The sequence below is a fragment of the Tachyglossus aculeatus genome, chromosome 5 (assembly GCF_015852505.1).
Source record: "Tachyglossus aculeatus isolate mTacAcu1 chromosome 5, mTacAcu1.pri, whole genome shotgun sequence".
NCBI lineage: Eukaryota > Metazoa > Chordata > Mammalia > Monotremata > Tachyglossidae > Tachyglossus > Tachyglossus aculeatus.
Genome location: NC_052070.1, coordinates 40,954,319 through 40,978,055, shown reverse-complemented (window position 1 = coordinate 40,978,055; position 23,737 = coordinate 40,954,319). Strand labels below are relative to the sequence as shown.

Sequence of the window (23,737 nt, the reverse complement as noted above, 5' to 3'; positions counted from 1 at the left end):
GGCAGGTCAACTAAGTGGAAAGGAAAGTGGACTTGTGAAGGAGGCCTACACTACCGTCCCTACCCAAGCCTCTCCTACAGCTCTATGGCTCAACACTCCTGTAAGAAAGGGCTGTGTGGGAGCATTTTATTTCATTTACAAGGCCGTGGGAAGTCATAAAATTAATTTCGGCATAACCACGTGTTCAGTGTGTATACAGTGAGAGTAGCTCCCGCTGCCCATTGTTTCAAGACTTCTGCTTCTTGTGGGTTGTGGCTGGAATGAAGACACCGGTCTTCACTGCAAGAAGGTGGTTGTTTCTGATTTCCAACCCCAAATCTGTCCAGCTTCTCCCGCGGCCTGTTTCTGAGGGGGGCATACAAGCACAGCAGTTCACAAAGGCAGGAAATGCAGAGCTTGCGAGCCCATGTGTTGGTGGTTTGAATTTTTTAGAGCAACTCTTTAATTCTCCCACCAAAGAAGGCGCACACTTGTAAAACGTTCAGTCTTTACTGCAAGATCAGAAACAAAAGCTAGACACCCAGGTGTCTGAGAAAAGAGCCCATCTATTCAAGGACATGCAGCCTGTTGCATTCCAGATACAGACATGCCAATCTTCATACACGTTAACAATGAGAAGTCTTTCTTTTTTAAAAAGGCATAAAGTTTTCAAATGCACAAAAGCCAATTCTGGACTAGACTGCATTGAACTAATTTACACAGTCGCTCGATCCATGGTATTTATGGAGCGCTTACTGTGTGCAGAGTGCTGTACTAAGCGTTTGGGAGAGTACAGCACAATATTGTTGGTGGACTTGATCCCTGCCCATAAGGAGGTTACCCAACAAATGCTTTTGGTCTGACAGCAAGCAAATTTATGTTTGGAGCAGAGAGTCTACTTAATTTCATTTTCAGGGAATCTTTGCCAAAGGACTACAGTATTCTGACTGTGATGCCGAAGCTTGGGACCATGAGTTAAGTGCAATATTTTGACTAAAGCTCCTTTGCTACATCCACATTCTGGTAACTGGTTTAACAGCCTAGGGTTACCCAAGCAAGGTTACTTTTTAAAGTAAGTGCAATATTTGAAGGAAGAGCACAGTTAATTCCCTTATAAATACGAACATGGCAAACACATTACGGCAATAACATTATGTGCAAAGAACAATCACATATATTTTTAAATCTACCATTTTATCCCAGCAGTGACTTTTTTCCGTAAAACTCGTTGGGCCTACGAAAGATTCCATAAATAAGAAGATAGGTAAATTCTAGAAAGTCTGACTTTACCATAAATATGAACATAGGTAAATTCTAAGATATCTGACTTTAGACCAAGCTTATAGTTTAAAAATAGAAACCGTTGATTCCATATTCAAAAAAAGGGCAAAATCCCTAGCCAGGCTTAACAAGTCTGGTCTTATGGTTAATTTTTTTAAACGCTCTCGGCAGCAGAGCGAGACAAAAAAAAAATGTCCTCCATCTCAAGAATGAATGAAAATTTGAAAGCTTTTTTTAAAATGAAAAAAAAGCTGACAGTAAGTAAACATTTTGGGAACTACAGGCACTAGAAACATTATTATCCCGTTGACTATATCTTAATGAATCCAGCCGAGGTCATCGGTCTTATCTTTCTAAGAGGGAAGTCATTTCATGAACATGCTAGAGTGGTTTCGTTGGGAAACAGAATGAGAAGTCAAAACACTCAGCGGGAGAAAGCACTAAGCCAATATTTAAAATGTCATCTCTGAACTAGCTCTCGAATGATTTCTTGGGCAGAACTAGTCCCCGGGCCTAACATTTGACTCAAACCCGTCATTCGCTTTTCTGTTGTGAAACTCCTCAGGTCGGAGGTTAACTAACCACCAAACCCCCTTGAGCTGGAGGCGCCGGGTGGGTTCTCAGTCATCTGCGAAATCGGGGTTCAACTCCCTCGCCCGCTGTCCCTGTCCTGTCCTCTGGCGAAGGCAGGCGTCTAGAAGCCTATTTTGCCTCTGGTCATGGAGTAGCCTAACTTGGCCTCGTTGTTAATGAAGGACATCAGTCCCACGTAGGTCTCGATGAGAAGAGGACGCTCCAGGACCAGCACGCCGTCGACCCTGCCCGGGCAGGGGAACTCCTTATAAGCTTTCTTGACGGCCTGGATTAACTGAGCTTTGAAGCTTTCCAGCTTGAAGAGAGAAAGAGCAAAACCGCTTGATCAGACCACTGAATGCTCATCCCCCTGCCGCCCCCAAACCCATTCGGCTTCCAGGCTTCACCCGGAACCCCGGGACTCTAGGAGAGGAAGGGGCAGTGGGAAAACAGGGCTGGGGGGAGGCTGGAACTCAGCCCCTTGGAAGGTTCGAATAAATCCCCACAGCTGGCAGGGATTCCCAGCACATAGGGCTGTCGAGGCCCGGGCTGAGTAGAGGGAATAACCACTAGTCCTGGCTGGGCTCCGGGGAGGTAACGGTCATCCTGGCCAGGCCTGGCTTCCTTGAAGTGTCGGGGTGAGCAAAGACTTATCTGGGCAGGGACAACACGAGTTGCTGCGCCGAGGCTGGGGAAGTTGGGAAGATGGAAGGCCTGGCCAATGGGTTGGATGCTGCAGGAGGAGACAAAGGCTCCCCATCAATTAACCAATCAGTGGTGTTAATTGAGCGCTTGCCTTGTGCAGAGTGCTGTACTACGTGCTTGGGAAAGTACACTAGTGTGATAGACACGACCCCTGTCCTCCCAGCCCATCACACGGCCACTGAAGGCAGGGAAGGCTCCAGCTAGGAAGCCCAAGCAGAGATGAGGAGATTGGGGAGAAGCCACGTTGGCTGGGCCAGAGAGATCAAATTTGGATGTGAGTCTGGAAGCAGGGCCATATGTGAAGCATCACCATCTGAGATGCCCGTGGGGCTAAGCGCTATGTTTCAGCCAGCCCCAGCCAGTGAACTCTGCTACTCCGGGGACAGTACTTTAGCGGGAGAGTTCACGCCAGCAGCTCAGTGATGTGATCACTTTCAATTACCAGGCCAGATCAGCATTCCAACAAAAAACGTTTTAGCCGGAGCCTGGAGGGGAAGGCCTGTCCGTTCCCTGATGCTCAATTCCAAGAACTCTTTGGTGAATTGTCCCAAAACAAGTGGCAGTGTTAGGGGCTCTCCGTTTCCTTACTTGGCAGAGAGAGGCTATCTTCTCATCGGCATCTGCCATCGGGTGCTCTGTAAACGTGGCGTAGGGCATGTTTGTGGACCACGGGTTCCATCTGTTGATGAAGGACGGGCGGTTTTGCTTATCCCACTGAATCCGAATCCCAAAGCCTTCGCGTCTGGCAAATAGGGAAGTCAACCAGTCGGTCAGTGATATTTATTGAGCATTTACTGGGCAGAGCATTGTACTAAGCACTTGGGAGAGTACACAACAGAGGTAATAGACACAATCTCTGCCCACAGGAGCTTAAAGGCTACTCAACAAACTGCAGAGTGGCTTTGTCCAATACAAGTGTGGAAGACAAAGCAGTAGCTTTTGTATTTGCATAGACAAAGCATTTGGCTTTGTCAACTGGAAGCCAAATGCCACCTGTTTGAACCAAAAGGTGACAGGAGACCTCGACCCACCAATCACTGCTTGAAATATCTTGAAAACACTTGAGTTACAATAGTGCTTTCTCTTTAAGGCTATATTTTCTTTTTAATCCACCCAGTAACTTTTCCTTTAGGTAAATGCAGCCAGCCGCATTAGCATGACCGAACGGGTTATGAAAGCCACATCACCAAGGAAACCAACTTTTTCCAAACCCCTGGTGAGGTAGGAAACTTTACCACCTGCCCCCATTATATTCTGAATCGGAGCAGAGGTTGGCATGAAGTTAAAAACTTTACCACCCTCCCTCCGCCCCCGTGTAGATTGAACCAGAGCAGAAGTTGGCTCAAACGAGTCCCCACCTTCCCCGTACGGGAATAAAGTGAGTATTTTGGCAGTTACCTGAATAGAGAGAGAGACTGGAGGAGAAAGTAGTTAGTTACCACGTACGGCTCCACTCGCATTGATTCTGCATCTATATTTCAAACTATCCTCTACAGCCTACAAGATGTAATTCCATAAATTCCTCTTTCTAAGCTGGTCACAAAATTGTCCAGTAATTACTTGTTTCTATTCCAAAAAGTCTACTGAAAAAGCAAAGCCTTTGAACTAAAGCCAAAAGTCCTTTTGGTTCAGACAGTCTACTCTGTTAAAAAGAAACAAAGTATTATTTGACTATTGAAAACCATCGTGGTTTAAATTATTTATCCAGGACATGTTTGCGGTTAAAAGTCAATTACTTCAGTAGTTTCTCTCTTTCCCCAGCATATATACCATGAGATGTTTTCCTTTTATTACAAAGACTCCCAAGGCTTTAACTCTGGGGTCACTTTAAGTTTGCACATGTATTTAACCAAAACAGAATAAGTATTAGCATTAGAAGTTACATTTTGTTAAGTGTGGGTAATTGTAAAAAGCCATCCACATTAACAAATACCAATTTGGTTTTTTAAAGCTTAGCCATTTTTGATCAGTTGATATAGTATCTGAGTTATAATGAAGCATCCTGAATTTCAGATGCAGAGTCGATAATATTGTCAAGATAAAATCTTCCTCAGTGATTACTACTAGCTATCAATCAATTACTCAATAATATTTACTCAGTTACTCTACGGTACTTAAGTGCTTAGTCCAGTGCTCTGCACAGAGTAAGTGCTCAAAAATAAGATTGATTGCTTGATTTACTGGGAAGCAATCACGGGCCTGGGAATCAGAGGACCTAAAAATAATAATAACCAGAGTTCTAATATTGGCTCTGCCACTCGCCTGCTGTGTGATCTTGGGCAAGACACAACTTCTTTATGCCTCCCTTTCCTCATCTGTAAAATGGGGATTCAATACCTGTTCTCCCACCTATGTAGACTGCAAGCCCCATGTGGGACAGGGACTGTGTCCAACCTGATTATTTTGTATCAAACTTCTCTGTGCCTCAGTTACCTCATCTGCAAAATGGGAACTGAGACTGTGAGCCCCATGTGCGACAAGGGGCTGTGTCCAACCCGATATTTGCTTGTATCCACCCCAGTGCTTGCACCGAGTAAGCGCTTAACAAATGCCACAATTATTATTTTTTAATGGTAAATTAAGCACTTATTGTTACTGGGAGCTTATTACGTGCAGAGCACTGCACTGTTTGGAAGAGTACAATCCAACTGAACTGACAGACATGTTCCTGTAGTCTCAGCTTACAGACTGGGGGTAGACAGACATTAAAATAAATTACCCACGGATATGTACATAAGTGCTGTGGGGCTGAGTGAATAGTAAAGTGACAGAACTTACTTATTTAGGGATTTAGGAGGAAACTCAAACTCTCCAAAAGAAATCGTGTCGACCGCATTGAGTGAGATTCTGATGACCTGCTGGCACTGAAGACTAATGAAGTCATATTTACAGATCAAAAGGGACTTGTCTGTGATGAGGACCAGTCGCTCCTTTTCGTTGTTCCAGTGGTCAACCCTGGCAGACCGACAGACAAGTCACCACTTACTTAAGAAAATAAATCTTACCAGATTCCACCCCAATTTCTAAACTGAACCATCTTCAGTGAATGACTAAGATGTCTACTGAGAAAGAAGGGGCTCCAATCTGAACAAAGATGCCGGGGGGGGGGGGGGGGGTGTAGGAGAAGAGAAGGGAGATAGAGAAGAGGAGAGAGGGACAGAGAGGGAGGGACAGAGAGAAATGCAGAGGGAGGGAGAAGGGAGAGAGAAAAGGGAGAGGGAACGAGAGGGGAGAGGGAGAAAGAGATAGGAGAGAGGAGGGAGAGAAGAGGAGGAAGAGAGGAGGGAGAAAGAGATAGGAGAGGGAGAAAGAGATGGGAGAGGGAGAAAGAGACGGGAGAGGGAGAAAGAGACGGGAGAGGGAGAAAGAGATGGGAGAGGGAGAAAGAGATGGGAGAGGGAGAAAGAGACGGGAGAGGGAGAAAGACGGGAGAGGGAGAGGAGGAAGAGAAGAGAGACAGAGAAGGGAGAGGAAGAGAGACAGAGGGAAAGGAAGAGAGGGAGAGAGAGGGGAGACAGAGAGAGAGAGAGGAGGGAGAGAAGGGAGAGGAAGAGAGAAGGGAGAGGAAGAGAGAAGGGAGAGGAAGAGAGAGAAGGGAGACGAAGAGAGAGAAGGGAGAGGAAGAGAGAGAAGGGAAAGGGAGAAAGAGGAGAGAGAGGAGGGGGAGAAGGGAGAGAAGAGAGAGAGAGGAAGGAGAGAAGAAAGAGAGAGGAGGGAGAGAAGGGACAGGGAGAAGAGCTGATGACTGAGTGGCTCAAACCCAAGCCTGGAAGCAGGGCTTTCCCATGCAGGCGGGGACACTTACAGTACATGAGACTATTGCGAGGCCAGGTGAGGACACCCTTCAGTTCAATCCCTTTCACTGCTACACCTCACAAAGAATTCCGGGGTTTAGACCAAACTCCAGCTGTGTGCATGTCTCATATTTCTTTTGCTCTGTGCCGCAAGTACCTAGTACAGTGCTTCACACACAGTTGATCTTAAACTGATCCACTCATTCATTCAATCGTATTTGTTGAGTGCTTACCGTGTGTAGAGCACTGTACTAAGCGCTTGGAAAGTACAATTCAGCAACAGATAGAGACAATCCCTACACAACAGCGGGCTCACAGTCAGACATTAACTGCATAAACAAAATAAATGTAAAGCTCTCACAAGTTACACTCCTTTCGGCAATAGCCGCATAAATTCATCTTCATTTTTAGCCCCCAACTTGAGAAAACCTATAGGACATTTTTGGTAGATAACGCTGTCAAACTGTTTCAACGACATCTAGCCACCTACCAGCAGAGAAGCAAGGCGGCGGGGCTAAACTCTACTTTCTTCCTTGGTGGTGGGGGGCGGAGGGCGACCTTTTCAAATCCACCTTTGCGTAAAGCAGCAGCTTTAAAGGGCAGATCTAACCCCTTTAGCTTTCGGAGGAATCACGGGAACCAATCTGAATGCCGAGTTTAACCCCGAGCCTAGGTCTACGAAGTTAAAAATCCCTCCTTCCCTTCCTCCCCCGTTTCCCCGACTTACTCTGCCAAAAGCCACACACTCTGGACCTCTCCATCCTCCATGGGCAACACAACTACACGGATCTCATTCACAGCTTGCTCAATGGTTCCAGGCTAGGGACAAAGGAAAGAAGCGGTTTCACCTCCCCTCATCCCCTGACGCCGGAAAGAAGCGGTTTCACCTCCCCTCATCCCCTGACGGCCTTAGGGAATGTGAACATCTGCCTTCAGAGTTCATTTGGTCAGTTTCCCTCTTTAAGCTCGGAAAATGTTCTCCTGGACGTTATTCTCCCTTCAGCATCGTTGGCCAGAGCAATCGCTCCCTTAACTCCCGGGGCAATGGAGTTATAATGGAGAAGCAACACGGCCTAGTGGATTGAGGAGTCAGAAGGACCTGGGTTCTAATCCTGCCTCTGCAGCTGGTTTGCTGTGTGACCTCGGGCAAGTCATTTAACTGCTCTGTGCGTCAGTTCCCTCATCTGCAAAATGGGGATAAAGAAAGTCAGCCCCGCGCGGGACAGGGACTGTGTCCAACCTGACAACCTCACAATCTGCCCCAGAGCCTGGTGCAGTGCCTCACTCACTCACTCAAGCACTTAACTAATACCATACAAAAAGGAAAAGAATCAATCTAAAAATCAATCAGTGGTTTTTGTTGAGCTCTTACTATGTACGCAATACTACTGTACACTTACTAAGGGCCCTGTACTAGGCGCTCGGGAGAGCACAATACAACAGAATTAGTGGCCACGTTCCCTACTCATTACAAGCCTACAGTCTAGAGGAGGTGACTTTTAAATAAATCATTTATAATACATAATTTCAAGACATAAACCAAAGCTTTCATCTTGCCATCCCTTCCGCTGGGCGAAGTTGTCTTCGGAGGCTCGACTTCCGCTCGCCAGTGCCTAGCAGCACAAGATTACAGACAACATTCCCCCACCCAAAGCCTTCCCCAAAGTAGTTCGGTGCTAACCACTTAGTACAGTGCTCTGCACCCAGTAAGCCCCCAGTAAATACCATTGATTGACTACCCTTACTGGGGGAGTCCAAGAACGAAGGTGGCCTCTCTTCCCCAGAAACCTCTCTCTCTCTACTCTAATTCCGGCTCCACCCCTTGTCTGCTGTGTGAGTCTGGGCAAGTCATTTCACTGGGCCTCAGTTCCCTCGACTGTCAAATAATAATAATTATGGTATTTGTTAAGTGCTTATTATGTGGCAAGCACTGTTCTAAGCGCTGGGATAGACACGAGGTAATCAGGTTGTCCCACGTGGGACTCACAGTCTTCACCCCCATTTTACAGACGAGGAAACGGGGGCACAGAGAAGTGACTTGCCCAAGGTCACCCAGCAGACAAGTGGCGAGTCGGAATTAGAACCCAGGTCCTCTAACTCCCAAGCCCGGGCTCAAATGGGGATTGAGACCGTGAGCCCCACGTGGGACAAGGGACTGTGTCCAACCCAGCGCTTAGTACAGTGGCTGGCACACAGTACAGAGCACGGCTTAGTGGCCGGAGCCTGGGCTTGGGAGTCAGAGGACCTGGGTTCTAATCCCGACTCCGCCACTTGTCAGTTGTGTGACTGGGCAGATCACTTCACTTCTCTGGGCCTCAGTGACCTCGTCCGTAAAATGGGGATTAGGACTGTGAGCCCCACGTGGGACAACCTGATCACCTTGTATCCCCCTCCCAGCGTTTAGAACAGTGCTGGGCACATAGTAAGCGCTTAAGAAATACCATCAACATTATTATTACTATTCTCTGTGCCTCAGTTCCCTCATCTGGAAAATGGGGATGAAAACTGGGAGCCCCACATGGGACAACCTGATCACCTTGTATCTACTCCAGCGCTTAGAATAATAATAATAATAATAATGATGATGGCATTTGTTAAGTGCTTACTATGTGCAAAGCACTGTTCTAAGCACTGGGGGGATACAAGGTGATCAGGTTGTCTCACATGGATACCTGTTAGAAGAGCAAGCACTTAAGAAACAGCGCTGGGGAGGTTACAAGGTGATCAGGTTGTCCCACATGGGGCTCCCAGTCTTCATCCCCATTTTACAGATGAGGGAACTGAGGCCCAGAGAAGTTAAGTCAGAGAAGCAGCATGGCTCAGTGGCAAGAGCACAGGCTTTGGAGTCACAGGTCATGGGTTCAAATGCCGCTTCTGCCCCCTGTCAGCAATCAAATACGATTGATTGATTGATCCTCATTTTCCAGATGAGGGAACTGAGGCCCAGAGAAGTGAAGTGACTTGCCTAAAGTCACCCAGCTGACAAGTGGCAGAGTCGGGATTTGAACCCATGACCTCCGACTCCAAAGTCCGGGCTCTTTCCACTGAGCCACGCTGCTTCTCTAAAGCGGTGGTGTGGGGAGGGACGGGGATGGGGAGAGGAAGGAGGGGGCTCAGTGCGGGAAGGCCTCCTGGAGGAGGTGAGCCCACCCCCCCCCCCACCGCGCCCTCCCCGCGGCCCGGCAGGGGGCGCTCACGCGGAAGACGAAGTAGTCCTTGAGGCGGGCGCGGCGGGTGGGGTTCCGGACGCTGATGGGCCGCAGGGTGTGCGGGAGCGGGGGAGCCGCCCCCGCCCCCCCTGCCGCCGCCGCCGCCGGGAAGCCCTCCGGGCACGCGGCCGCGGGGCTCGTGTCCGCCGACTCCACCGAGTCCCGCAGCTGCAGCATGGCCCCGCCGGCCCTCCTCCTCTTCAGCCCCGCCCGCGCTGCACACGGCCCGCGATGCGCACGGCCCGCACTGGCCCCGCCCTCGCTGCACACGCCCCGCCATTGGCCGGCTCCGCCACCGCCCTTCGTTAGCCCCGCCTCCCCCGCCCGTCATTGGCTGCCGCCCGCCGTCAGCGCCTGCCATTGGTCCGATGGCACCGCTCTATCTGCACCTGGCCCCGCCCCCCAGTCATTGGCTGCGGCCTGCCGTCAGCGCCTGCCATTGGTCCGATGCTCTGCCTCCCTCCCTCCCCCCCTCCCCCTACCCCTCTCCCTCCCTCTCCCCTCAACAAAACATATTAACAAAATAAAATACATAGAATAAATATTTACAAGTAAAATAAATAGAGTAATAAATCTGTACAAACATATATACAGGTGCTGTGGGGAAGGGCAGGAGGTAAGGCGGTGGGGGGGGAGGGGGAGGATATTTACTGAGCACTTACTGTCTAAGCACTTGGGAAGAACAAACAGCGTGGCTCAGTGGAAAAGGCATGGGCTTTGGAGTCAGAGGTCATGGGTTCAAATCCCGACTCCACCAATTGTCAGCTGTGTGACTTTGGGCAAGTCACTTAACTTTTCTGTGCCTCAGTTACCTCATCTGTAAAATGGGGATGAAGACTGTGAGCCCCCCCCCCCCCCCCCCCATGGGACAACTTGATCACCTTGTAACCTCCCCAGCACTTAGAACAGTGCTGTGCACATAGTAAGTGCTTAATAAATGCCATCATTATTTATTTACAAGTCGGCAACAGATAGAGACGGTCCCTACCCAACAGCGGGCTCACAGTCGAGAAGGGGGAGACAGGCAACAAAACAAAACATGTAGATAGGTGTCAAAACCGTCAGAACAAAAAGAATTATAGCTATATGCACATCATTAACTAAATAGAATAGTAAATCTGTACAAGTAAAATAAATAGAGTAATAAATATGTACAAACATATAAACAGGTGTTGTGGGGAGGGGAAGGAGGTAGGGTGGGGGGGATGGGGAGGGGGAGAGGAAAAAGGGGGCTCAGTGTGGGAAGGCCTCCTGGAGGAGGTGAGCTCTCAGTAGGGCTTTGAAGGGAGGAAGAGAGCTAGCTTGGCGGATGTGCGGAGGGAGGGCATTCCAGGCCAGGGGGAGGACGTAGGCCAAGGGTCGACGGCGGGACAGGCAAGAACGAGGCACATTGAGGAGGTAAGCGGCAGAGGAGCGGAGGGTGCGGGCTGGGCTGGAGAAGGAAAGAAGGGAGGTGAGGTAGCAGGGGACGAGGTGATGGACAGCCTTGAAGCCCAGGGTGAGGGCTCCTCCTCCCCATCCTCCACCTCTGCCCTACCTCCTTCCCCTCCCCACAGCACCTGTATATATGTCTGAACAGATTTACTACTCTATTTTACTTGTACATATTTACTATTCTACTTATTTTATTTTGTTAACATGTTTTGTTTTGTTTTCTGTCTCCCCCTTCTAGACTACGAGCCCACTGTTGGGTAGGGACCGTCTCTATACGTTGCCAACTTGTACTTCCCAAGCGCTTGGCACAGTGCTCTGCACACAGTAAGCGCTCAATAAATACGATTGAATGACTGAGTGAATGCCAGCAGCTTGCCCACTTCCTGGTTACCCCAACTGCGAGGGGAGGGAACAGACCTAAGGTGAATCCTTCTGCTCTAAGGAACACAAGCGACCCTCTCCCTCCTCACTGCTACCACGTTACTACAGTCACTCATAATGATAATAATAATAATAATAATAATAATAATAATAATAATGGAATTTGGTAAGCGCTTACTATGTGCCAAGCACTGTTCTAAGCGCTGGGGTAATAATAATAATAATGATGGAATTTGGTAAGCGCTTACTATGTGCCAAGCACTGTTCTAAGTGCTGGGGGGATACAAAGTCATCAGGTTGTCCCACATGGGGCTCACAGTCTTAATGCCCATTTTCCAGGTGAGAGAACTGAGGCACAGAGAAGTTAAGTGGCTTGCCCAAAGTCACACAGCTGACAAGTGGCGGAGCCGGGATTAGAACCCGTGACCTCTGACTCCCAAGCCTGGGCTCTTTCCTCTGCGCCACGGTGCATTTCAATAATAAAAACAATAATAATAATAATAGTATTTGTTAAGCACTTACTATGTGCAAAGCACTGTTCTAAGCCCTGGGGGGATACAAGGTGATCAGGTTGTCCCACGTGGGGCTCACAGTCTTCATCCCCATTTGACAGATGAGGGAAATTAGGCACAGAAAATTAATTAATTAATTAATGATGGCATTTCTTAAGAGCTTACTATGTGCAAAACACTGTTCTAAGCGCTGGGGGGACACAAGGTGATCAGGTTGTCCCACATGGGGCTCCCAGTCTTCATCCCCATTTTACAGGTGAGGGAACTGAGGCACAGAGAATTAATTAATTAATTAATGGTGGCATTTGTTAAGCACTTATACTAATTATGGAATTTGTTAAGCACTTACTATGTGCCAAGCACTGTTCTAAGCACTGGAGTAGATACAAGGTAATCAGGTTGTCCCAGATGGAGCTCACAGTCTTCATCCCCATTTTACAGATGAGGTCACTGAAGCTCACAGAAGTTAAGTGGCTTGCCTAAGGTCCCACAGCAGACAAGTGGAGGAGCTGGAATTAGAACCCTCGACCTCTGACTCCCAAGCCTGGGCTTTTCCCACTGAGCCAAGCTGCTTCCCTTCACATGGTGTAGATACAAGGTCCTCAGGTTGTCCCATGTGGGGCTCACAGTCTTCCTCCCCATTTTACAGATGAGGGAACTGAGGCACAGAGAGGTGAAGTGACTTGCCCAAAGTCACACAGCTGACAATTGGCAGAGCAGGGATTGGAAGCCACGATCTCTGACTCCCAAGACTGGGCTCTTTCCATTAAGCCACGCTGCTTCTCTAATAATTATGGTATTTGTTAAGTGCTTAACACATCTGCCAAGCTAGCTCTCTTCCTCCCTTCAAGGCCCTACTGAGAGCTCACCTCCTTCAGGAGGCCTTCCCAGACTGAGCCCCCTCCTTCTTCTCCCCCTCCTCCCCCTCTCCACCCCCACCGCCTTACCTCCTTCCCTTCCCCACAGCACCTGTATATATGTACATATGTTTGTACGTATTTATTACTCTATTTATTTATTTTACTTGCACATATTTATTTTATTTATTATATTTTGTTAATATGTTTTGTTTTGTTCTCTGTCTCCCCCTTCTAGATTGTGAGCCCACTGTTGGGTAGGGACCGTCTCTATATGATGCCGACTTGTACTTCCCAAGCACTTAGTACAGTGCTCTGCACACAGTAAGCGCTCAATAAATACGATTGAATGAATGAATGAATTCATTCAATCAATCGTATTTATTGAGTGCTTACTCAGTAACTCAACACAGAGCACAATACAACATTCAACAATAAACAGACACATTCCTTGCCCACAACGAATTTACAGCCTGGGGTCGGAGGGGAGACAAACATTAATATAAATAAATAAATGGCAGATATGGGCCTAAGTGCTTTGGGGCTGGGAGCGGGAGAGAACAAAGGGAGCAAGTTGGGATGGAGTGGGAGAAAAGGAAGAGTGGGAGTGCTCAATCTGGGAAGGCCTCTTGGAGGAGGTGTGCCTTCAATAAGGTTTTGAAACGGGGGGAGGTTGTAGTGGGTTGTAGTGGGTTGTAGTGGGAGAATAGTGAAGTGAGGTAGGAGGGGCCAAGGTGATGGACTCCTTTAAAGCCGATGGTGAGGAGTTTTTATTTGATGCAGAGGTGGGTGGGCAATCACTGGGGTTTCTCGAGGAGTGGGGTGTCATGTTCTGAACATTTTTTGTAGAAAAACGATCCGGGCAGCAGAGTGAAGTATGGACTGGAGTGGGGAGAGACAGGAGACTGGGAAGTCAGCAAGAAAGCTGATGCAATAACCAGGCAGAATAGGATGAGTGATTGTGTTCAAGTGGTAGCAGTTTGGATGGAGAGGAAAGGGAGGATTTTAGTGATATTGTGAATGTGGGACCGACAGGATTTAGTGATGGATTGAATATCTAGGTCGAATGAGAGAGAGGAGTCAAGTATAACACCTAGGTTCCAGGCTTGTGAGACAGAAGGGATGGATGTACTAAACACTGAGGTAGATACAAGATATTCACGTCCCACAGAGGGCTCACACTCCATGTCGGAGAGTGTATGGGTATTAAATTCCCATTTTGCTGATGAGGGAACTGAGACACAAAGAAGAGAAGTGACATATTTATGGCATTTATGCCTTGATATGTGCAGACACTGTTCTAAGTGCTGGGGCAGATACAAGCTAATCAGTATGGACAACAGTTCGTGTTCCACAAGGGAGTTAAGAGTATTTGTAACAAGAGGGTTGTCTTTCGGCACAAAAGCAAAGTTACCGGTGGTGAGATGGCATCCATGGGTGTGAGTGTTATGGCGGGGGGGAGACTCCTTTGCATTCTGATTCCAAGTAAACACAGAAGGGTCCCTTTTCTGACCCCTCACCATTTAATTAAGCATTGCTCAGACACTAATGTTCAATTCATTCATTCCTTAAATAGTATTTATTGAGCACTTACTGTGTGCAGAACACTGTATTAAGCTTTTGGAAAGTACAATTCAGCAATAAAAAGAGACAATCCCTGTTCACAACAGGCTTACAGTCTCCTGGTGGTGGTGGTGGGGAACAGGCATCAATACAATACATATATATCCTGTATATATGTATATGTTTGTACGTATTTATTACGCTATTTATTTATTTATTTTACTTGTACATATTTATTCTATTTATTTTATTCTGTTAATATGTTTTGTTTTGTTCTCTGTCTCCCCCTTCTAGACTGTGAGCCCACTGTTGGGTAGGGACCGTCTCTATATGTTGCCAACTTGTACTTCCCAAGTGCTTAGTACAGTGCTCTGCACACTGTAAGCGCTCAATAAATACGATTGAATGAATGAATGAATGAATACAAGTAAACAGTTATCAATATAAATAAATTGAATTATAGATATATACATATATATATAAATCCTGGGGGGAGGTGGGGGAAGAGCAAAGGAGCAAGTCAAGGTGACACTGAAGGGAGGGGAAGCTGAGGAAAAGGGCTTAGTACAGTGCTTTGCACATAGCGCTTAATAAATGACATTATTATTATTATTATTATTATTAAAAGGGGGCTTAGTCTGGGAAGGCCTCTTGGAGGAGGTATACCTTCAATAGGACTTTGAAGGGGGGAAGAGTGATTGTTTGGCGGATGTGAGGAGGGAGGGGGTTCTAGGCCAGAGGTAGGACGTGGGCCAGGGGTCAGCGGCCAGACAGGCGAGATGGAGGCACAGGGAGAGGGTTAGCACCAGAGGAGCAGAGGTCTGTCCTACCCCCAGCAGAAGATGTGCTTGAGTTGTTTGTGCAGGAATGGGAAGGGTTGGCACAGAGCCACGCACACTCTCCAACTCAGGTCCCCTAGCTCCAGTGGCACCTATTGTGAGATGGAGGGACTTCACAACATGGAAGGAAGACACACTGTTGCTGCCATCTTTATAGACCAGGCTCGAAATTCCATTCCCTTGCTGCCTCTCCTCTGGACCAGCAGGGAGTCTGAGGGAATCCTTCCTTCCCTTCCCCTCCTGATTCCAGATGTTGGCCCCGACCCAAACCCCTACCCCCCACAGAAATCAGGACTTTCATGGCCAGGGCCCCGGGGCTTCAGAAGAATGCAGCAAGAGCCCTGGAGGCTCAGTATTTTTCAGCAGGAAGATAAGAGGAATCTTGTCACTGGTTTGATCTATGTTTTAGAGTTTCCAAATTTCATCTTTGAGGCATAGCAGAAAGAGCACCTCCTGGCTCTCAGTCAGTCATTTGTATTTACTGAGCACTTACTGTGTGCAGAGCACTAGACTCACCACTTGGAATAATATATATATATATATATAAGGTCATATATATACATATATATATATATGTACATGTATAATTGCTCTCCCCCACTTCAAGACCTTATTGAAGGCACATCTCCTCCAAAAAGCCTTCCCTGACTAAGCCCTCTTCTCCTCTTCTCCCACTCCCTTATGTGCTGCTCTTATTTGCTCCAATTTGTACTTCCCAAGTGCTTAGTACAGTGCTCTGCACATAGTAAGCGCTCAGTAAATACGATTGATTGATTGATTGATTTGCTCCTTCATTCATCCTCCCTCCCATCCCCACAACACATATGTATATATCTGTAATTTACTTTTTATCTGTCTTTCTACCTATCCATCTATCTATCTATCTATATTAATGTCTGTCTCCCCCTCTAGACTGTGAGCTTGTTGTGGGAAGGAAAGTGTCCGTTATTATACTGTACTCTACCAAGTGCTTAATACAGTGTTTTGCACACAGTAAGCGCTCAATAAATACAATTGAATGAATAAAGAATACAAGATAATGGATACATTCCCGGCCTACAGCGAACTTACAGTCTAGATGGATAGACAGACATTAATATAAATAAAGAAATTGCCGGTATATAAAAAAGCGTACTGGGGCTGGCAGAGAGGGATGAATAAAGGGAGCAAGTCAAGGCGACGCAGAAGGGATTTGAAGAAAAGGAAAAGAGGACTTAGTCAGGGAAGGCCTCTTGGAGGAGATCAATAAGCCTTTGAATGGGGGTAGAGTAAGTGTCTGTCGGATCTGAGGAGGGAGGGCGTTCCAGGCCAAAGGCAAGATGTGGGCGAGAGGTCCGTGGCGAGATAGCCGAGATTGAGATACAGTGCCATTTCTCCCAGGCTCTGGGCTAGTCCTTCTGGTTTTGACAGGAGCCATGTCCTAGGTGGCCACTTGGGTCTGGCCTCAATCAATCAATCAATCAATCAATCGTATTTATTGAGCGCTTACTGTGTGCAGAGCACTGCACTAGCGCTTGGGAAGTACAAGTTGGCAACATATAGAGATGGTCCCTACCCAACAGTGGGCTCACAGTCTAGAAGGGGGAGACAGAGAACAAAACAAAACATATTAACAAAATAAAATAAATAGAATAGATAATAAAATAAATAGAATAGATAGCCTCACCTCTGTCCTCCTTCCAGGGCCTCCTGGTTGTGTCATGGGCCTCTCCTAGTCCGTCTGTATTGCTGTTCCGGCTGGCCTCAGCAGATGGCGGTCCTGCTCACCAAGTCTCTGCTCAAGTCTGCTTCAGTAATAATAATAATGAAATAATAGTAATAATAACAATAATAATAAAATTTGTCAAGTGCTTACTATCTGCCAAACAATGCACTAAGCCCAGCGTTTGACCTGATTAGCCTGATTGCCCCAGCACTTAGAACAGTGCTAGACACAGTAAGTGCTTAAGAAACACCATAATAATAATAATAAAATAATAATGATAATAGTAATAATAATGAAGCACTTGGAATAGATACAAAACAATCAGTTTGGACACAGTTGCTGGCCTGCTTAGTCTAAGTGGGAGGGAATACAAGTATTGAATCCCCCTTTCACAGATGAGGAAACTGAGGCATGCAGAAGTGAAATGATTTGCTCAAGTTCAAACAGCAGACAAGTGGAAGATGCAGGATTAGAACCCAGGTCCTCCAATTTCCAGGTGTTGCTTTTTCTGCTAGGCCAAGAGGATGAAATTTGGAAACTCTAAAACATAGATCAAAATAATGATGAGATTCCTCTTATCTTCCTGCTGAAAAATACTGCGCCTCCTACCAAAAGTGAGCTGTCAGGTCTCTGGGGCTATTGCTGAGTCCTTCCAAAGCCCCAGATCCCCGGCCATGAAAATCCTGCTTCTGGTGGGCGGGGGGAGGTGTTGGGGTCAAACCCGGGTTTGGGAGTCAGAGGTCATGGGTTCTAATCCCGACTCCGCCACATGTCTGCTGGGTGACCTTGGGCAAGTCACTTAACTTCTCTGGGCCTCAGCTCGTCTGTAAAATGGGGATTAAGACTGTGAGTCAGAGGTCATGGGTTCTAATCCCGACTCCGCCACGTCTGCTGGGTGACCTTGGGGAAGTCACTTAACTTCTCTGGGCCTCAGCTCATCTGTAAAATGGGGATTAAGACTGTGAGCCCCACTTGGGACAACCTGATTACCTTGTATCCCCCCTAGCTATTAGAACAGTGCTTTGCATATAGTAAGCGGTTAACAAATGTCATCATTACTTAATTAATTAATTAATTAACATCTGGAAATAGGAGGGGAGAAGAGGGAAGAATTCCCCCAGTCTGCTGATTCAGAGAAGAGGAAGCTGGGGAGTGGTCAGCTGTGGGCCTACTGCCACCCAGGCAGAAGCAAGGCAGGTCAAGACTCCGCCTGCTCCCTCGTACCTCTGCCCGACCTACCTGTTTTACTTTTTTCCACGTGCCCCTTGTCTTCCTCTACCTGCCCCATCTGCCTCACCTTTCCTCACTTACTCCTCTACCTGCCCCTTCTACCTGCCCCTTTCCTCACCTGCCCCTCTCCTGCCTCCAACTGCCCCTAACCTGCACAGCTGCCTGCCCACAGGAAACCTCAGAGCCCACAGATCTCATGGGCCACTAACTTCCTGAGCACTTCTTGGGAGTGACTGGTAAGGAAGGCAGCCTGGGCTGAGAGGACTCCTACATTCTTTTTTCTCTTACTTTTCAGTTTTCCCTGTTGTTGGGGCTGTGGAAACAGCACAATCCTGGGAACCCAGAGACTTGGGTTCTCAGCCCTGGTCTGCCAGTCGGGGCATACCTGCGGGGCCCATGCCATCATGAGTGAAAATTTCTGTCAGAAGAACCACTCAGGATGGTCTAAGAGGTGGACTGGCCCAGCAGGATACTGGAAATAGAGCTGGCTAATGTGGACGACACATCTGAGAGTCACACCTGGAGAGTTTCCGGGACTCTAACAGTCTCAACTATGGGAGGGAGAGTCAAGCAGAGGCCCCGTTCTACTCCCAGCTTGGGCAGTGGCTAACGAGTGGAAGGCAATCTGCTACAAGTCAAAACTCACCTGTGCTGGGCAGCAGTGGCACGGGAGAGAGTCGAGGGCAGAGACTCAGGTTTATTGCGCGGAAGGAGGCAATGGTAAACCGCTTCCGTACTTTTACCAAGAAAACTCTGTGGATCCACTACCAGAACGACTGCAGATGGAGGTGGGCCGTTCTGGGAGAGATGTGTCCACGGTGTCGTTATGGGTTGGACATGACTCGATGGCATAAGACAACAACAACAACAACAATGTGGGCGAAGAAGACTGTAGCGGCTGCCGAGGCAACTGCCTGCCTGCTCCCGAGGGTCTGGCCTGGCACGGGAACCTGGCTGACCCCACTTCTGCTACCAGTGGGTTCTACACAAGAACCAAAATCCTCTTTGGCCGTGCTTTCCAATGCACTGCAACCCTGCCCACCTCCACGCTCGTTACACTCTGTGCCCTCGTGCGAATGTGACAGACAGGCATGAGAGTTCATATGGCACTGTGCAAACCATTAGCACTGTGAGCACTTTGAGAAGCTGCTTGGTCTAGTGGTTAGAGCACAGTTCTGAGTATCAGAAGGACCTGGGTTCTAATCCTGGCTCCTCCATGTTTCTACTGTGTGACCTGGGGAAAGTCACTTCACTTTACTGTGCTTCAGTTCCCTCATCTGTACAACTGGGATTAATACTATGAGCCCTACATGGGACAGGGACTATGCCTTGTATCTACCCCAGCCTTAGAACAGTGCCTGTCATATAGTAAGCACTTAATACATACCATTATTATTACTATTATTATGTGGGACATAGACTAAATCCAATCTGATTATCTTGTATCTACCCCGGAGCTTAGTACAGTGCCTGGCACATAGTAAGTGCTTAACATATGCCATTATTATTATTACTATTTTGTGGACAGTTTGTATTAGACTGGTTCCAATCTGATTATCTCATATCTACCCCAGAGCTTTGTACAGGACTTGGCACATAGTGAGCGCTTAACATGTACCATTTTTATTATTATTATTATGTGGGACATAGATTAAGTCTAATCTGATTATTTTGTCTCTACATCAGAGATTAGTACAGTGCCTGGCACATAGTAAGCACTTAACAAATACTATTAAAAAAAAAATCAGTGAGGATCCTGGTCTTGAAGTCTCAGGTAAAGTCTTGTCCTTCAATTGGAAAATGCCTGTTCCCAGGCTCTTTCCACTGCATGCTAAGAAGTCAACAGATCTGGCTTAGAAACTGGCTACCTCAGTGATTTTACCTTGTGGGAACAGCATTTTGGAAGCAAACTGACTTATTAGTGTTTTGTTCTCACTCTTTGCTGGAAATCAGGGAAACAGCAAGGAAAGATGTTTGGGAGAGTACAATGGAGTTAATAGGCACAATCCATGCCCCAAACGGTTTAGTCTAGTAGGGTAGGGCAGATGCTGAAATCATTTACAGATAGGAGGAAGAGCTCTGGATGAGTATATTTGTTAGTGCTTAAATAGTAGGAAGGGTAACCTGATGTGTCAACCAGTCAATCCATATTATTTATTGAGCACTTACTGTGTGAAGAGCACTGTACTGTGTGACCCGGGGAAAGTCACTTCATTTTTCTGTGCTTCAGTTCCCTCATCTGTACAACTGGGATTAATACTATGACCCCTACGTGGGACAGGGACTATGTCTTGTATCTATCCAAGCACTTGGGACAGTACAGTATAATAGAGTTAGTCGATGTGATCCCTGCCTACAAGAAGCTTACAATCCACAGAGGGAGACAGAAGTACTATAGGAAGTTGTGAGTCTTGCATCGTCTTATGCTGTCGAGTTGTCTCCAACCCACAGACACTCTATGGACACATCTCTCCCAGAACACCCTACCTCCATCTGCAATCATTTGGGTAGTGGATCCATAGAGTTTTCTTGGTAAAAATACAGAAGTGGTTTGCCGTTGCCTCCTTCTGCACAATCAAATTGTGTCTTCGCTTTTGACTCTCTCCCATGCCACTGCTGTCCAGCATAGGCAAATTTTCACTTGTAGCAGATTGCCTTCCACTCTCTAGCCACTGCCCAAACTAGGCATGAAATGGTCTGCTTGACTCTCCCTCCCATAGCTGGGACTGGTAGAGTCCTGGAAACTCTCCAGGTGCGATCCTGAGAGGATGAGTTGTGAGTACACAAGTTGGAGTAGAAGTGGGGACTCTCACCTGGTCTTCCTCACTGAGTGCAGGGAACCAGCATGGCCTAGTTGAAAGAGAACGGGCGTGGGAGTCAGAGGGCCTGGGTTCGAATCCCAGCTCTGCCACATACCTTTCATTGATTCATTCATTCATTCAATTGTATTTACCCTTACTGTGTGCAGAGCACTGAACTAAGGGCTTGGGAGAGTGAGATATAACAATAAACCTGCTATGGGATCTTGGACAAGTCATTTAACTTCTTTGTGCCTCAGTTACCGCATCTGCAGAATGAGGATTCAGTACTACTTAGGTTGTGAACCCCACGAGGGACCTAATTATCGTATATCTACCCCAGTGCTTGGTGCAGTGCTTGGCACATAGTAAGTGCTTAAGAAGCACCATTATTATCTTTATGTGAGCCCTTGTGATTCAGGCACCCTGGAGCATGGAGAGCTTAAAATGAATACAGCTTAAAATATTACCAAAAAAAGGTGGGGGAGGGGGAATAGTGGGGGACAAAGTCATTATAAAATCCAATATATATCAGATGACAGAACCGAATTGTTCTAAACTCATCTCAGTGCTTTTAAGATTTTGGTAAACAGTGGAGAGATGTTCTTAGGCATGAAGAAATCTGCCAGGCTCCTGGATAACCAAATAGTGGGGTCAGGAAACTGTTCCTTCTTTCTGAGATGTTTTCCCATTTCTGATCCAAGGAGAGTAGCGGAGGCGGAGGGATTTACTGAACGTCCACTGACTGCAGTGTATTGTACTAAGCACTTGGGGGAGTGCCCCAAGTAGGAACAGTTCAATCCCAAAACTCTGGGGATCTGCCTGCTAACCTGGGAAGCCAGAAACGCCGCTCATCTTAATCCCTCGGTGGGGTGGGAAGCCAGGAGCTACGACTCTCCTGGAACAGACTTCACGTGGCTGGCAGATATGAGCATCTAACTGGCTCCAACCTTCTCATCCGAGAATCTGAAAATCAACCCATCGGACGTCTTCTCCTGTTATGAAATATGTTTTTGAACTTGAGACGAGACTCTGCATTCTTTCCCCCGATTGACTGAGACGTCAGGTCGAGAAACTTGGAAAGAATGTTTCAAAACTCTGTGCGATTATCGCCTCTAATCTCAGGAGCGATGAAGTAAGCCTGCAGAGGAGAAATCGCCAAGCTGCGGGCTCTCCAGGAAAATAAAAGGAGAGCTGTTTGAGTTGGAAGTCATCAGCGCCCCTAATTATCAGCAGAGACGGGACGTTTGAGGCTTTCCTATCCCCTCCAACCCTGTTATTCTACTTGGGGCCAGGAGGCTTTGCATGATTTCCAGCCTAGAGTCAGACCAAAACATTGGAAAGTCAGGTCGCTTCGAAAATTCTTTTCCCTCTAAGCCAAGTCTTTGGGTTAGCCAGGTTTTAAACTAAATCCATTCACTTCTTCATGAGCAGTGGAAAGAAGCTGGGATCAGAAGCCATGGCCCTCTGGTTCTAATACCAGTTCTTCCACTGACCTGCTGTTTGACTTTGAACAAGTCTCTTTAACCTCTTTAGGCCTCCGTTTCCTCATCTGTAAAATGGGCATAAGATACCAGCTCTTAATAATAATGATGATGCTTCTTAAGCACTTACTATGTGCCAGGACACTGTACTAAGCAGCGGGGTGGACACAAACAATTTGGGTTGGACATGGTCCCTGTCCCACGGATTTAAACCCCATTTTTAAGTTGAGGTAAATGAGGTAAGAGAAGTGAAGTGACTTGCCTGAAGTCACACAGCAGACAAGTGGCGGAGCCAGGATTAGAAACCAGGTTTTTCTGTGTCCCAGTCCCGGGCTCTAACCACTAGACCACACTCTCTTCCTCCTTCTTGGATTATGTTCAGCTCCATGTGTATCTGAGATGGTGGCTGCTCTTGTCTACACCAAGTCTTCTCGAGGAACTCGGGACTTAGTTCACCAACATTAATTCTCTGACAGAGAGAAGCAGTATAGCCTATTGGAAAGAACATAAACCTGGGAGTCAAAGGACCTGGGTTCTAATCCCTGGTCTGCCATTTGCCTGCTGTGTGACTTTGGGAAAGTCACTTCACTTCTTAGTGCCTCAGTTTCTTAATCTGTAAAATGGGGATTATTAACTGTTCTCTCTGTCCTCTAGCCTGGAGGCCTCAGATGGGAGAGGGGCTCTGTCCAATCGGCTTATATTTTATTAACCCCAGAGTTTGGTGTAGCACTTGGCACATAGTAGGCCCCTAACCAATACCACAATTATGCTATTTTTATTCTATAATATTTTGGACCTGCCTGGTACTGAGCCAGTCTGAATGTAATGGATAGAGCATGGTCCTGGGAGTCAGAAGGTCATGAATTCCAATCCCGGCTCCTCCACTTGTCTGCCGTGTGACCTTGGGCAAGTCACGTCACTTCTCTTCCTCAGTTACCTCATCTGTAAAATGGGGATTGCGACTATGAGCCCCACGTGGGACGGGGACTGTATCCAATAAGATTTGCTTGTATCCATCCCAGCACTTAGTAGGTTGCCTGGAACATTCATTCATTCCATCGTATTTATTAAGTGCTTACTGTGTGTAGAGCACTGTACTAAGCACTTGGGAAAGAACAATACAGCAATGAACAGTGACAATCCCTACCCACATTGAGCTCACAATCTTTAGAAAACACTTAACAAATACCATATGTATTTATTTATGTTGACGGTATCTCTTTTTTAAGCCAAAGCCTCTGTCAGCCCAGCCCAGCTCCCAGCAGCCTCCAGTCTGTCCAGTAGGAGACTGTGAGCCCACTGTTGGGTAGGGACAGTCTCTATATGTTGCCAACTTGTACTTCCCAAGCGCTTAGTACAGTGCTGTGCACACAGTAAGCGCTCAATAAATACG

The 23,737-nt window shown here is 47.2% G+C and overlaps 1 protein-coding gene and 1 pseudogene across 1 annotated transcript; both read right to left on the bottom strand.

The window, feature by feature from the left end:
* Positions 1-470: 470 nt before the first annotated feature.
* TPRG1L (tumor protein p63 regulated 1 like) lies at positions 471-9,734 on the bottom strand. Its single transcript, XM_038746467.1, has 5 exons — positions 9,530-9,734; positions 7,060-7,151; positions 5,317-5,493; positions 3,127-3,280; positions 471-2,149 (listed from the first exon to the last, which is right to left on the bottom strand). Exons 1-5 carry the CDS (start codon positions 9,716-9,718, stop codon positions 1,955-1,957), a joined length of 807 nt encoding a protein of 268 aa, XP_038602395.1. The 5' UTR covers positions 9,719-9,734; the 3' UTR covers positions 471-1,954.
* Positions 9,735-20,701: 10,967 nt separating this feature from the next.
* Positions 20,702-20,832, bottom strand: LOC119929253 (annotated as a pseudogene).
* Between the last annotated feature and the right edge of the window lie 2,905 nt (positions 20,833-23,737).

Excerpts from the sequence above, each read along its gene's own strand:
- TPRG1L (XM_038746467.1), bottom strand. The coding sequence starts at position 9,718 with ATGCTGCAGCTGCGGGACTCGGTGGAGTCGGCGGACACGAGCCCCGCG. Across the intron at positions 5,494-7,059 it reads AGTGTGTGGCTTTTGGCAGA|GGTTGACCACTGGAACAACG; the intron begins GTAAGTCGGGGA and ends TCGGTCTGCCAG. Across the intron at positions 3,281-5,316 it reads CCTCCTAAATCCCTAAATAA|ACGCGAAGGCTTTGGGATTC; the intron begins GTAAGTTCTGTC and ends CCTATTTGCCAG.